This window comes from Oncorhynchus gorbuscha, linkage group LG24, assembly GCF_021184085.1.
Source record: "Oncorhynchus gorbuscha isolate QuinsamMale2020 ecotype Even-year linkage group LG24, OgorEven_v1.0, whole genome shotgun sequence".
NCBI classification, from domain to species: Eukaryota; Metazoa; Chordata; class Actinopteri; order Salmoniformes; family Salmonidae; genus Oncorhynchus; species Oncorhynchus gorbuscha.
In genome coordinates this window covers 49,372,157-49,384,775 of record NC_060196.1, presented here as the reverse complement: position 1 = coordinate 49,384,775, position 12,619 = coordinate 49,372,157, and the positions used below count along the sequence as shown (strand labels likewise).

General features: G+C 48.4%; 1 protein-coding gene across 1 annotated transcript in view; it reads right to left on the bottom strand.

Annotated features, from left to right (window-relative positions):
* Positions 1 to 2,536: 2,536 nt before the first annotated feature.
* kcnh8 (potassium voltage-gated channel, subfamily H (eag-related), member 8) overlaps positions 2,537 to 12,619 on the bottom strand; it is a 79,568-nt gene continuing 69,485 nt past the window's right edge. Inside the window, exons 10-13 of the mRNA XM_046325733.1 lie at positions 9,268 to 9,517; positions 7,496 to 7,710; positions 7,116 to 7,154; positions 2,537 to 2,836 (exon numbers count right to left, since the gene is read on the bottom strand). Of these exons, the coding sequence (XP_046181689.1) occupies positions 2,537 to 2,836; positions 7,116 to 7,154; positions 7,496 to 7,710; positions 9,268 to 9,517 (804 nt within the window). The remainder of the gene's footprint in view (positions 2,837 to 7,115; positions 7,155 to 7,495; positions 7,711 to 9,267; positions 9,518 to 12,619) is intronic.

Sequence of the window (12,619 nt, the reverse complement as noted above, 5' to 3'; positions counted from 1 at the left end):
CTGTAGATGTGATTGTGGTTATGGTTGTGGAGACCTGTAGATGTGATTGTGGTTGTGGTTGTGGAGACCTGTAGATGTGATTGTGGTTGTGGTTATGGAGACCTGTAGATGTGATTGTGGTTGTGGTTGTGGAGACCTGTAAATGTGATTGTGGTTGTGGTTGTGGAGACCTGTAGATGTGATTGTGGTTATGGTTATGGAGACCTGTAGATGTGATTGTGGTTGTGGTTGTGGAGACCTGTAGATGTGATTGTGGTTATGGTTGTGGAGACCTGTAGATGTGATTGTGGTTGTGGTTGTGGAGACCTGTAGATGTGATTGTGGTTATGGTTATGGTTGTGGAGACCTGTAGATGTGATTGTGGTTGTGGTTGTGGAGACCTGTAAATGTGATTGTGGTTATGGTTGTGGATACCTGTAGATGTGATTGTGGTTGTGGTTATGGTTGTGGAGACCTGCAGATGTGATTGTGGTTGTGGTTATGGTTGTGGAGACCTGTAGATGTGATTGTGGTTGTGGTTTTGGAGACCTGTAGATGTGATTGTAGTTATGGTTGTGGAGACCTGTAGATGTGATTGTGGTTGTGGTTATGGTTGTGGAGACCTGTAGATGTGATTGTGGTTATGGTTGTGGAGACCTGTAGATGTGGTTGTGATTGTGGTTGTGGAGACCTGTAGATGTGATTGTGGTTGTGGTTATGGTTGTGGAGACCTGTAGATGTGATTGTGGTTATGGTTGTGGAGACCTGTAGATGTGGTTGTGGAGACCTGTAGATGTGATTGTGGTTGTGGTTATGGTTGTGGAGACCTGTAGATGTGATTGTGGTTATGGTTGTGGAGACCTGTAGATGTGATTGTGGTTGTGGTTATGGTTGTGGAGACCTGTAGATGTGATTGTGGTTATGGTTGTGGAGACCTGTAGATGTGGTTGTGATTGTGGTTGTGGAGACCTGTAGATGTGATTGTGGTTGTGGTTATGGTTGTGGAGACCTGTAGATGTGATTGTGGTTGTGGTTATGGTTGTGGAGACCTGTAGATGTGATTGTGGTTGTGGTTATGGTTGTGGAGACCTGTAGATGTGATTGTGGTTATGGTTGTGGAGACCTGTAGATGTGGTTGTGATTGTGGTTGTGGAGACCTGTAGATGTGATTGTGGTTGTGGTTATGGTTGTGGAGACCTGTAGATGTGATTGTGGTTATGGTTGTGGAGACCTGTAGATGTGGTTGTGATTGTGGTTGTGGAGACCTGTAGATGTGATTGTGGTTGTGGTTATGGTTGTGGAGACCTGTAGATGTGATTGTGGTTATGGTTGTGGAGACCTGTAGATGTGATTGTGGTTGTGGTTATGGTTGTGGAGACCTGTAGATGTGATTGTGGTTATGGTTGTGGAGACCTGTAGATGTGGTTGTGATTGTGGTTGTGGAGACCTGTAGATGTGATTGTGGTTGTGGTTATGGTTGTGGAGACCTGTAGATGTGATTGTGGTTGTGGTTATGGTTGTGGAGACCTGTAGATGTGATTGTGGTTGTGGTTATGGTTGTGGAGACCTGTAGATGTGATTGTGGTTGTGGTTATGGTTGTGGAGACCTGTAGATGTGATTGTGGTTATGGTTGTGGAGACCTGTAGATGTGATTGTGGTTGTGGTTATGGTTGTGGAGACCTGTAGATGTGGTTGTGGTTGTGGTTATGGAGACCTGTAGATTTGATTGTGGTTATGGTTATGGAGACCTGTAGATGTGATTGTGGTTGTGGTTATGGAGACCTGTAGATTTGATTGTGGTTATGGTTATGGAGACCTGTAGATGTGATTGTGGTTATGGTTATGGAGACCTGTAGATGTGATTGTGGTTATGGTTGTGGAGACCTGTAGATGTGGTTGTGGTTATGGTTGTGGAGACCTGTAGATGTGGTTGTGGTTATGCTTGTGGAGACCTGTAGATGTGATTGTGGTTATGGTTGTGGAGACCTGTAGATGTGATTGTGGTTGTGGAGACCTGTAGATGTGATTGTGGTTGTGGTTGTGGAGACCTGTAGATGTGATTGTGGTTATGGTTGTGGAGACCTGTAGATGTGATTGTGGTTGTAGAGACCTGTAGATGTGATTGTGGTTATGGTTGTGGAGACCTGTAGATGTGATTGTGGTTGTGGTTATGGTTGTGGAGACCTGTAGATGTGATTGTGGTTGTGGTTATGGTTGTGGAGACCTGTAGATGTGGCTGGTGCGCTCCCTGAACCGCTGACTGGACAGGCTCGACTAGGAGAGAAGGAGAACAGTGGAGACGTCTCTGTACCTTCACTGTCTTCTGTACCGTCCACAACCCTGGAAAGAGACAGAGAGAGGCAGAGACAGAGAGAGAGAGAGAGAAGCAGAGGGAGTGAGCGCCAGCGGGAAGAAGGGAGTGAGGGACAGAGAGAGAGGGAGGGAGAGCAAGAGAGGGGGAGGAAAGGGACAGATTAGACAGGCGGACTGATAGACAGATCAACTGATGTCAAAAAGTGATTGATGAGTCAATAAAATGCAGGAGAGTATTAGCTGTTACCTAAGGCTGAGGTTGGAGGGGTCTAGCATGGTGAGAGCTGTCTGGTGGATCTTCTTCCTCAGTTTCCCAGTGTTCTGGTGTATTACTTCTCTGCCACTGTGCAACTCTCTCTTCATCTCGGCTCTACCTAGTGGAGACTTCCCAGATGACACCACTCTGGGGTACAGAACGATGTTCCGCTCCGATTCCGGAGACACAGACACCAGCTCATCTTCCTCATCCTCTTCCTTCTGCACCTGGTTCTCGATGATGGATGGATAGCACTGGATCACTCCTCCGTTGCCTCTCCCCTCTGACTAGAGAGAGAGAGAGAGAGAGAGAGAGAGAGAGAGAGAGAGAGAGAGAGAGAGAGAGAGAGAGAGAGAGAGAGAGAGAGAGAGAGAGAGAGAGAGAGAGAGAGAGAGAGAGAGAGAGAGAGAGAGAGAGAGAAGAAAGAGCATATAAGACAGAGAACACTCATTGGAGATTCAAACAACATTCACTGTGCATTCATGTTATTTTACAGACAGACAAGCAACATCACTTGTGCTTGGAGTTACACAATCAAATACATTTTGGGGACACCTTGTTCTACTGATGAATCTGGATGCTATGGAATTGAGAGAACAGAGTATTGCTGTAACTAAAGGACTGTCTGGAACAGACAGCACCAATGAGACCAGAGCTGCATCCCAAATTGCACCCTTTTCCCTACATAGTTCATTACTTTTTACCAGGGCCCATAGGGAATAGGGTGCCATTTGGGCAGGATTCCATTGTAATGTGTGTTAGCCAAACAGCCACCTCAGTGAAGAAGGTTTTATTTTTATAACAGCTAAAGTTCTCTCAGTGTTCTGTGCTGCCACGGCTGACAGAACTCAAGGTTCTCTCAGGGTTCTGTGCTGCCACGGCTGACAGAACTCAAGGTTCTCTCAGTGTTCTGTGCTGCCACGGCTGACAGAACTCAAGGTTCTCTCAGGGTTCTGTGCTGCCACGGTTGACAGAACTCAAGGTTCTCTCAGGGTTCTGTGCTGCCACGGTTGACAGAACTCAAGGTTCTCTCAGGGTTCTGTGCTGCCACGGTTGACAGAATTCAAGGTTCTCTCAGTGTTCTGTGCTGCCACGGCTGACAGAACTCAAGGTTCTCTCTGGGTTCTGTGCTGCCACGGCTGACAGAACTCAAGGTTCTCTCAGTGTTCTGTGCTGCCACGGCTGACAGAACTCAAGCCTGTACTTAATGTTACATACTCTGGGACAAACCTTTTTATACACAGACACTCGGAGAGAGAAAGAGAGATCAGGACCACAAATTTAAAAAATCCATCTAGACACCGTTGCCCTGGAGCACACAAAACACTATACATATCTCAGCCTAAACATCAGCGCCACAGGTAACTTCCACAAAGCTGTGAATGATCTGAGAGACAAGACAAGAAGGGCCTTCTATGCCATCAAAAGGAACATAACGTTTGACATACCAATTAGGATTTGGCAAAGAAATACTTGAATCAGTTATAGAAACCATTGCCCTTTGTGGTTGTGAAGTCTGGGGTCCGCTCACCAACCAAGAATTCACAAAATTGGACAAACATCAAATTGAGACTCTGCATGCAGAATTCTGCAAAAATATCCTCTGTGTACAACGTAAAACATAACATAATGCATGCAGAGCAGAATTAGGCAGATACCGGCTAATTATCAAAATCCAGAAAAGAGACATTAAATTCCAACCACCTAATAGGAAGCGATTCCCAAACCTTCCATAACAAAGCCATCACCTTCAGAGAGATTAATCTGGAGAAGATTCCCCTAAGCAAGCTGCTCCTGGGGCTCTGTTCACAAACACAAACAGACCCCACAGACCCCCAGGACAGCAACACAATTAGACGGACCAAATCATGAGAAAATAAAAATATTACTTGACACATTGGAAAGAATTAACAAAAAAACTGAGCAAACTATAATTCTATTTGGCTCTAAACAGAGAGTACACAGTGGCAGGATACCTGACCACTGTGACTGACCCAAAATTAACGAAATCTTTGACTATTTACAGACTCAGTGAGCATAGCCTTGCTATAGAGAAAGGCCGCCGTAGGCAGACCTGGCTCTCAAGAGAAGACCGGCTATGTGCACACTGCCCTCCAAAATGAGGTGGAAACTGAGCTGCACTTCCTAACCTCCTGCCCAATGTATGACCATATTAGAGAGACATATTTCCCTCAGATTACACAGATCCACAAAGAATTCGAAAAACAAATCCAATTTTGATAAACTCCCATATCTACTGGGTGAAATACCACACTATGCCACCACAGCAGCAAGTTTTGTGGCCTGATGCCACAAGAAAAGGGCAATCAGTGAAGAATAAACACCATTTCTCTTTTGTACTTTAACTATTTGCACATCATTACAACATTATATATAGACATAATATGACATTTGAAATGTCTGTAACGTTTGTGAATGTAGTGCTGTTCATATTTCACTTGCTTTGGCAATGTAAACATATGTTTCCCATGCCAATAAAGCCCCTTAAATCGAAACTGAATTGAGAGAGAGTGAGATGGAGAAAGAGAAAGAGGTCTCTATTCAGTGTTAAAATCCAGTATTGACTTGTAGGCTCTGGGAGCACCTGGCACACTAAGCCTTTGTGTGTGACAAGGTGGAAGCAAGAGCCCAGTGAAGCACATTAGTTAACTATGACCTGGGGAATAATGAAGGCAGCACAGGTACAGGTCGCACTTTGACCTTGGCTGTAATGAACAGCGTGACCCCTGATCTCAATGATTTTGATGACCTTTCAACCCCTAATGAGCCAGATTTTTTGAAAAAGTCTGAAACCCTCTTTGAAGAGTATCTTAAATAACTCTCAAGGCGCCCCTGACGGGGCCCCCGACAGGGCCCCCGACGGCCCTCACTCCCCAAAACAATAAGAAAGCACTGACCTTTCTGATAAATACTTTGTTGAGGGAAAATGTGCACGATACGATTGTTGTCTCACCTAACTATTTTAAGACGAATGCACTAATAAATCGCTCTGGATAGGAGCGTCTGCTAAATTACTATTTAGATTGCTTATTACCTGCGATATGAGATGCTGTGAGTAAAATGCTGAATTTTAGAAGCAGAAAATAGCATGATATGTCTATTGATAGGTGACCAATGTTCTCGTTCTTATTTAGTAAAAATTCGCCTTGTGGTTTCTGAAACCATCCACCGAATGCTCATGGCTCCGTGCACGGACGCACACACACACACACACACACACACACACACACACACACACACACACACACACACACACACACACACACACACACACACACACACACACACACACACACACACACACACACACACACACACACACACACACCACACACACCATACACACACACACCCCCTATCCTTCTCTGATTAATCACCTGGTCTAATACTGTTCTCAGATTTCTACCCAAAATTCCCTTACTTCCTCTTGTAAATATTAAATGACGCCCCACTCTGCTCTGTAATTTAATGAGTAATTTAAGTTTCCCCCAGCAGTCTGTCAATCAAATCAGCTCTTCCACTCAAAATGAAAAATCCCTCCCCATCCCCCATCCCTCCATTCCCAATCCCCATCCCCTCATCCCTCCATTCCCAACCCCCATCCCCTCATCCCTCCATCCCCTCATCCTCTCATCCCTCCATTCCCAACCCCCATCCCCTCATCCCTCCATTCCCAACCCTCATCCCTCCATCCCCAACCCCCATCCCCAACCCCCATCCCTCATTCCCAACCCCCATCCCCTCATCCCTCACCCATCCCCAACCCCCATCCCCAACCCCCATCCCCAAACCCCCTCCACACCCAACCCCCATCCCCTACCCCTCATCCCTCCATCCCCAACCCCCATCCCTCCATTCCCAACCCCCATCCCCTCATCCCTCCCCCATCCCCCATCCCTCCATCCCCAAACCCCCTCCACACCCAACCCCCATCCCAACCCCCATCCCCTCATCCCTCCATCCCCAACCCCCATCCCCCATCCCCTCATCCCTCCCCCATCCCCAACCCCCATCCCCCATCCCTCCATACCCAAACCCCCTCCACACCCAACCCCCATCCCATCATCCTTCCATCCCCACCCCCAACCCCCACCCTCTCATCCCCAACCTCTCATCCCTCCATCCCCATATACCCAACCCCTCCATCACCATAAAAACTCAAACTTCTCTCACCAATGAATATGACCCCCCCTCTCTCCATCATTCCCTCCTTCTCCTCCTCCCTCTGAACCCCCTCCACCATTAATAAAAATCATTATGCCAAAGAGCAATTTGAGTCAATTACAAGAGATGGAGACTGGAAGAGTTTTTACTACTGTGTCATAAGAAACATTAAATGATTTTGGAAGAAGTTTATTCATGGTTATTTGTGGGTCAGTTTCTGAAGGGGCTCTGTGCCATTATTAAAACATCAAAAAGCCCATAAAGGAGATATGTTGACTATAAATTCTCAGTACAAACCCCTTGGCTTTGTTTTACATAGAAAATAGCCAACATTGATAGAACTGTTATCAGATATCTTCGTTAATGTCTTTTTAACAGTACCTGTGTGTCCAAAGGTTTGGTGGACAATCTGGACATAACCTGTCAGAAAGATGGAAGAAAAGTCAGTGAATTGAACATGTCTATATTGCCCAACCCAGATGTTATCCTCCCTCTCAGAAACTCTTTATGACATAATGTTGTTACAGGAAATCTCTCATGAGCTGCCCCTCTCAATAGCATAGCTTTCCACTTTGCGCTGTGGCAGTGTGTGTGTGTGCGTGCCTGCGTGTGTGTAAAGTGGGCCAGTGTTATTTGGGCAGCAGGACCAGAAACACCTGACTGTAATTACAGCAGCATTCCTCATTTAGGAACCCAGGCTATTGCTGCACTCCATCATCTCCCTTCCTCCCTCCCTCTCTATGTATGTGCATGTGACTCACATGGCACTCGTGTCCCTCCCTCAGGTTGTATGTGAGATCCAGCTGGATGTCCTGGACAAAGCGGCTGGTGTACTCTGGGTAGAGGTCCAGTACCTCGTATAGACCACTCAGGTTGATACACTGCAGGTCACAGTAGGTTAGGGCCTTCACATCTGCGTTGGTCTTTATCACCCGGTCATCTATAGACATGTTGGCCCCGATCAGGTCACCCTTACCTGGGGAGGGAGAGGGAGGGATGGACGTTTCAAACAGAGAGCTGTAAACAAAGAATTAGAATTACTAGAATAGACAAAGCCACAATTTCTAGGGCTGTATTTTTGTGTCATGGACTGTTATTAATAACATAATCTGATCAGTCATAGATCAGAGTTAGAACATAGCACAGAATATATTGTATGTCATAAAGTGACACTATGTTTCAGTTTTTTTTATTTAGGGTGCCCTCATTTTCCCGTGTTGGATGTCGGCCCCGTGTATTGGCTAGGTGTGCATGATGTCATGAGGAAGCTGGAATAGCTCTTGAGCTGTGCTAAAGTATTTATCATTGTCATACTGAACTGTGAACACTGCTTATCTGCATTGGGTGCTGGGGGGTGCTGATAGTAAGCAATGCTGTGGTGACTGCTCTCATCCCCTCGCTCTGCTCTTTTCTCTATTCACCCCTACCTCCCTCACTCCCTTTCTCCATTTGTCTCCTTTCCTCTCCTCTATCTGTTCCTCCCCTCTCTGAACCCCCCCCCCCCCACTCTTCTTTTGTGTGGCACACTCTTGCTTGGAGCTTGGCTGAGCGGTTTTGGCTGTGAGAAGGTTTGTAAGGAGTTGGCGTAATGCTTTAGAGAGCTTTACTCTTCCCAGATTGTCAATGTCAGCCTGACCTTCTGCACAGTCAGCAGGACAGCTCTGAAAGAGAGTGTTGTCCCTGTTAAATACTGTATACATTACATAGTCATTACATAGTCACCTTAATAATATGAAGTCAATCTCTTCTGGCTCAAAGTAGAGGAGAGGTTGACTTCACACACAGACACATGATAACATACGCACTATACACATATGTATACATGGATTTTGTGTTGTAGATAAGTGGTAGTGGGGTACCCCCCCCCCCCCCACACTAATAAGCAAACAAACAAGCATACAAAGGCTTAGTCACAGATACTGTACACAGGGACTCACACTCACACAGAGAGAGGGAGTGGCAGGTGACAGAGGCCTGTAGATTCAGCCCTATAATGGAAACTGTGATCCACAGGTGGCCTGTTGGGATGGAATCAGCCAAGTAGCATTACAAAGTGTTCCAACAATGGACTCCATCTGTCTGTCTGTCTGTCTGTCTGTCTGTCTGTCTGTCTGTCTGTCTGTCTGTCTGTCTGTCTGTCTGTCTGTCTGTCTGTCTGTCTGTCTGTCTGTCTGTCTGTCTGTCTGTCTGTCTGTCTGTCTGTCTGTCTGTCTGTCTGTCTGTCTGTCTGTCTGTCTGTCTGTCTGTCTGTCTATCTGTCTGTCTGCCTGTCAACCTGTCTGCCTTTCTGTCCTCGGCCTACCTGCTCACCTATCCAACCCTCCCTCCCTACCTTTCCTCCCGCTTCCCATTCCTCCCACTCCCACCTTCCCCCTTCCATTCCTCCCTCCCTTTTCTCCCTCCCTCCATCCCTTTCCTACCTCCCTCGCTCCCTACCTCCCTCCCTTCCTCCCTTTCTCTATAGCCAGCACCATGTCTCACCCAGTATAGCCAGCACCGTGTCTCACTCACTATAGCCAACACCATGTCTCACCCAGTATAGCCAGCACCATGCCGTCCTTCAGCACCTCCATGGACCCAGAGCAGACGAAGAAGATGGCCTGCAGGGCATCCCCCTGGCGCAGCAGGTACTCCCCAGGGGCGCAGAACGTGGTCTTGATGTGCAGGGACAGGGAGCGCAGGCACCCCCTGCTGGCCGAGGCAAACAGTGACAGCTCCAGGATCTCCTTGTTCAAGTGCATGGTGATGTCGGAGCGCAGCTCGTCTGGGAAGTCCTTCAGCAGCTATACGGGGGGATGGTGGGAGAGAGAGAGAGAGAGAGAGAGAGAGAGAGAGAGAGAGAGAGAGAGAGAGAGAGAGAGAGAGAGAGAGAGAGAGAGAGAGAAGAGAGAGAGAGAGAGAGAGAGAGAGAGAGAGAGAGAGAGAGAGGAAAAGAGAGAGAGAGAAAGAGAGAGAGAGAGAGAGCGGGAGAGAGAGAAACAGAGAGATTGTTAGCCATGGCACGATTGCAGTTGACCGTAAACTGCTATCTTGGTCAGGACCCTCTCGAGAAAGAGATTATTCATCTCAAGGGACATCCTGATTAAAAAAGGTTAGAAAAAGGTCAGCTAAATAAATACAATTTTAAAAGTGATGATGTCACCAAAAATATGCATGTCTAAGGCAACTTTGAATAAAGGCACTTTGGTGAAAATATTGCAAGTGTTTGCAATAAGTTGTGCTGACTTTAGCTGGTGCTGCATGGAGTGAGTTGAACTTTTGACCCAGCACGACTGGGGGTATCTTAAACAAACATTATTGAAAGAAGGCATACTGATACAACAGCACCACACACCAGCGCCTGTGTTCATAAAGCATCTCAAAGTATGACAAAGCATATACTCATCTAGGATCAGTTTTTCCTTACATATTAAATTGAATGGACAGGGTGAACCTGATTCTAGATCAGCCCTCCTACTTTGACCCTATATTGAGACCTCTGCCAACACACTATTGTTCCCACCAGTGGTGCCGTATGGGCCCTAAAAAATTATTAGAACGTTAGGCACATTTTTTTCAAGATTCAATTATTAACCTATCATCATTAAAATAATATTTTATTTACAATGTACTAATAAAACTAACAGTTTAATTTTGTTTTCTTGATTTTGGCAAAAAGTAAATATCCAGAGTGCCTCTGTATCCCCCCCCTATTTACATGAAATGGTTCGGTCCTGCCCCCAAACTGTCGTGTCTCAGCTTCCTAAAGAGAAATCTGGCTTCCAAAAATGAAAAGAAAGAAAAAAAGACAAGAGAGAGAAGAGAATGGGTGACAGTATGTCACCCAATTTTTCACAAAGGAATTTGGATGAGGTCAGTGAGTGGTGTAAATTAACCTGGTTGCTTAGACCATAGTGAAATAGGATACTTTTGCTCCCCTAACATTAGTTACTTAATATCATCACAGAAAATTCTGAGTGTTTACATTTCGCTCTCTATTAGCCAACATTTAATCAATGCAGGCAAACTTTTAGCCATCTATTCACACTAAATCAGTTGTCCCTGCCGCTGCCTGGTGCCAGGCCCAACAGATGCAGCTTCAGGCTCAGCAGCCCTGACTCCCCATCCCCCTGAACCAGCCCTGTCTCCCCATCTCCATACCCCTGAACCAGCCCTGTCTCCCCATCTCCATACCCCTGAACCAGCCCTGTCTCCCCATCTCCATACCCCTGAACCAGCCCCTCCCCATCTCCATACCCCTGAACCCTCCCCATCTCCATACCCCTGAACCAGCCCTGTCTCCCCATCTCCATACCCCTGAACCAGCCCTGTCTCCCCATCTCCATACCCCTGAACCAGCCCTGTCTCCCCATCCCCCTGAACCAGCCCTGTCTCCCCATCTCCATACCCCTGAACCAGCCCTGTCTCCCCATCTCCATACCCCTGAACCAGCCCAGCCCTGTCTCCCCATCTCCATACCCCTGAACCAGCCCTGTCTCCCCATCTCCATACCCCTGAACCAGCCCTGTCTCCCCATCTGAACCAGCCCATCCCCATCTCCCCTGTCTCCCCAGCCCTGAACCAGCTCCCCATCTCCAACCAGCCCTGTCTCCCCATCTCCATACCCCTGAACCAGCCCTGTCTCCCCATCTCCCCCCTGAACCAGCCCTGTCTCCCCCATCCATACCCCTGAACCAGCCCTGTCTCCCCATCTCCATACCCCTGAACCAGCCCTGTCTCCCCATCTCCATACCCCTGAACCAGCCCTGTCTCCCCATCCCCCTGAACCAGCCCTGTCTCCCCATCTCCATGAACCAGCCCTGAACCAGCCCTGTCTCCCCATCTCCCCCTGAACCAGCCCTGTCTCCCCATCCCCCTGAACCAGCCCTGTCTCTCCATCCACCCCTGAACCAGCCCTGTCTCCCCTCCATACCCCTGAACCAGCCCTGTCTCCCCATCCCCTGAACCAGTCCTGTCTCCCCATCTCCATACCCCTGAACCAGCCCTGTCATCCCCATCTGAACCATACCCCTGAACCAGCCCTGTCTCCCCATCTCCATATCTCCATACCCCTGAACCAGCCCTGACTCCCCATCTCCATACCCCTGAACCAGCCCTGTCTCCCCATCCCCATATCCCTGAACCAGCCCTGTCTCCCCATCTCCATACCCCTGAACCAGCCCTGTCTCCCCATCTCCATACCCCTGAACCAGCCCTGTCTCCCCATCTCCATACCCCTGAACCAGCCCTGTCTCCCCATCCCCATACCCCTGAACCAGCCCTGTCTCCCCATCCCCCTGAACCAGCCCTGTCTCCCCATCTCCATACCCCTGAACCAGCCCTGTCTCCCCATCTCCATACCCCTGAACCAGCCCTGTCTCCCCATCTCCATACCCCTGAACCAGCCCTGTCTCCCCATCCCCATACCCCTGAACCAGCCCTGTCTCCCCATCCCCCTGAACCAGCCCTGTCTCCCCATCTCCATACCCCTGAACCAGCCCTGTCTCCCCATCTCCATACCCCTGAACCAGCCCTGTCTCCCCATCTCCATACCCCTGAACCAGCCCTGTCTCCCCATCTCCATACCCCTGAACCAGCCCTGTCTCCCCATCCCCATACCCCTGAACTAGCCCTGTCTCCCCATCTCCATACCCCTGAACCAGCCCAGTCTCCCCATCTCCATCCCCCTGAACCAGCCCTGTCTCCCCATCCCCATCCCTCTGAACCAGCCCTGTCTCCCCATCCCCATACCCCTGAACCAGCCCTGTCTCCCCATCCCCACCCCTCTGAACCAGCCCTGTTTCCCCATCTCCATATCCCTGAACCAGCCCTGTCTCCCCATCTCCATACCCCTGAACCAGCCCTGTCTCCCCATCCCCACCCCTCTTAACCAGCCCTGTCTCCTC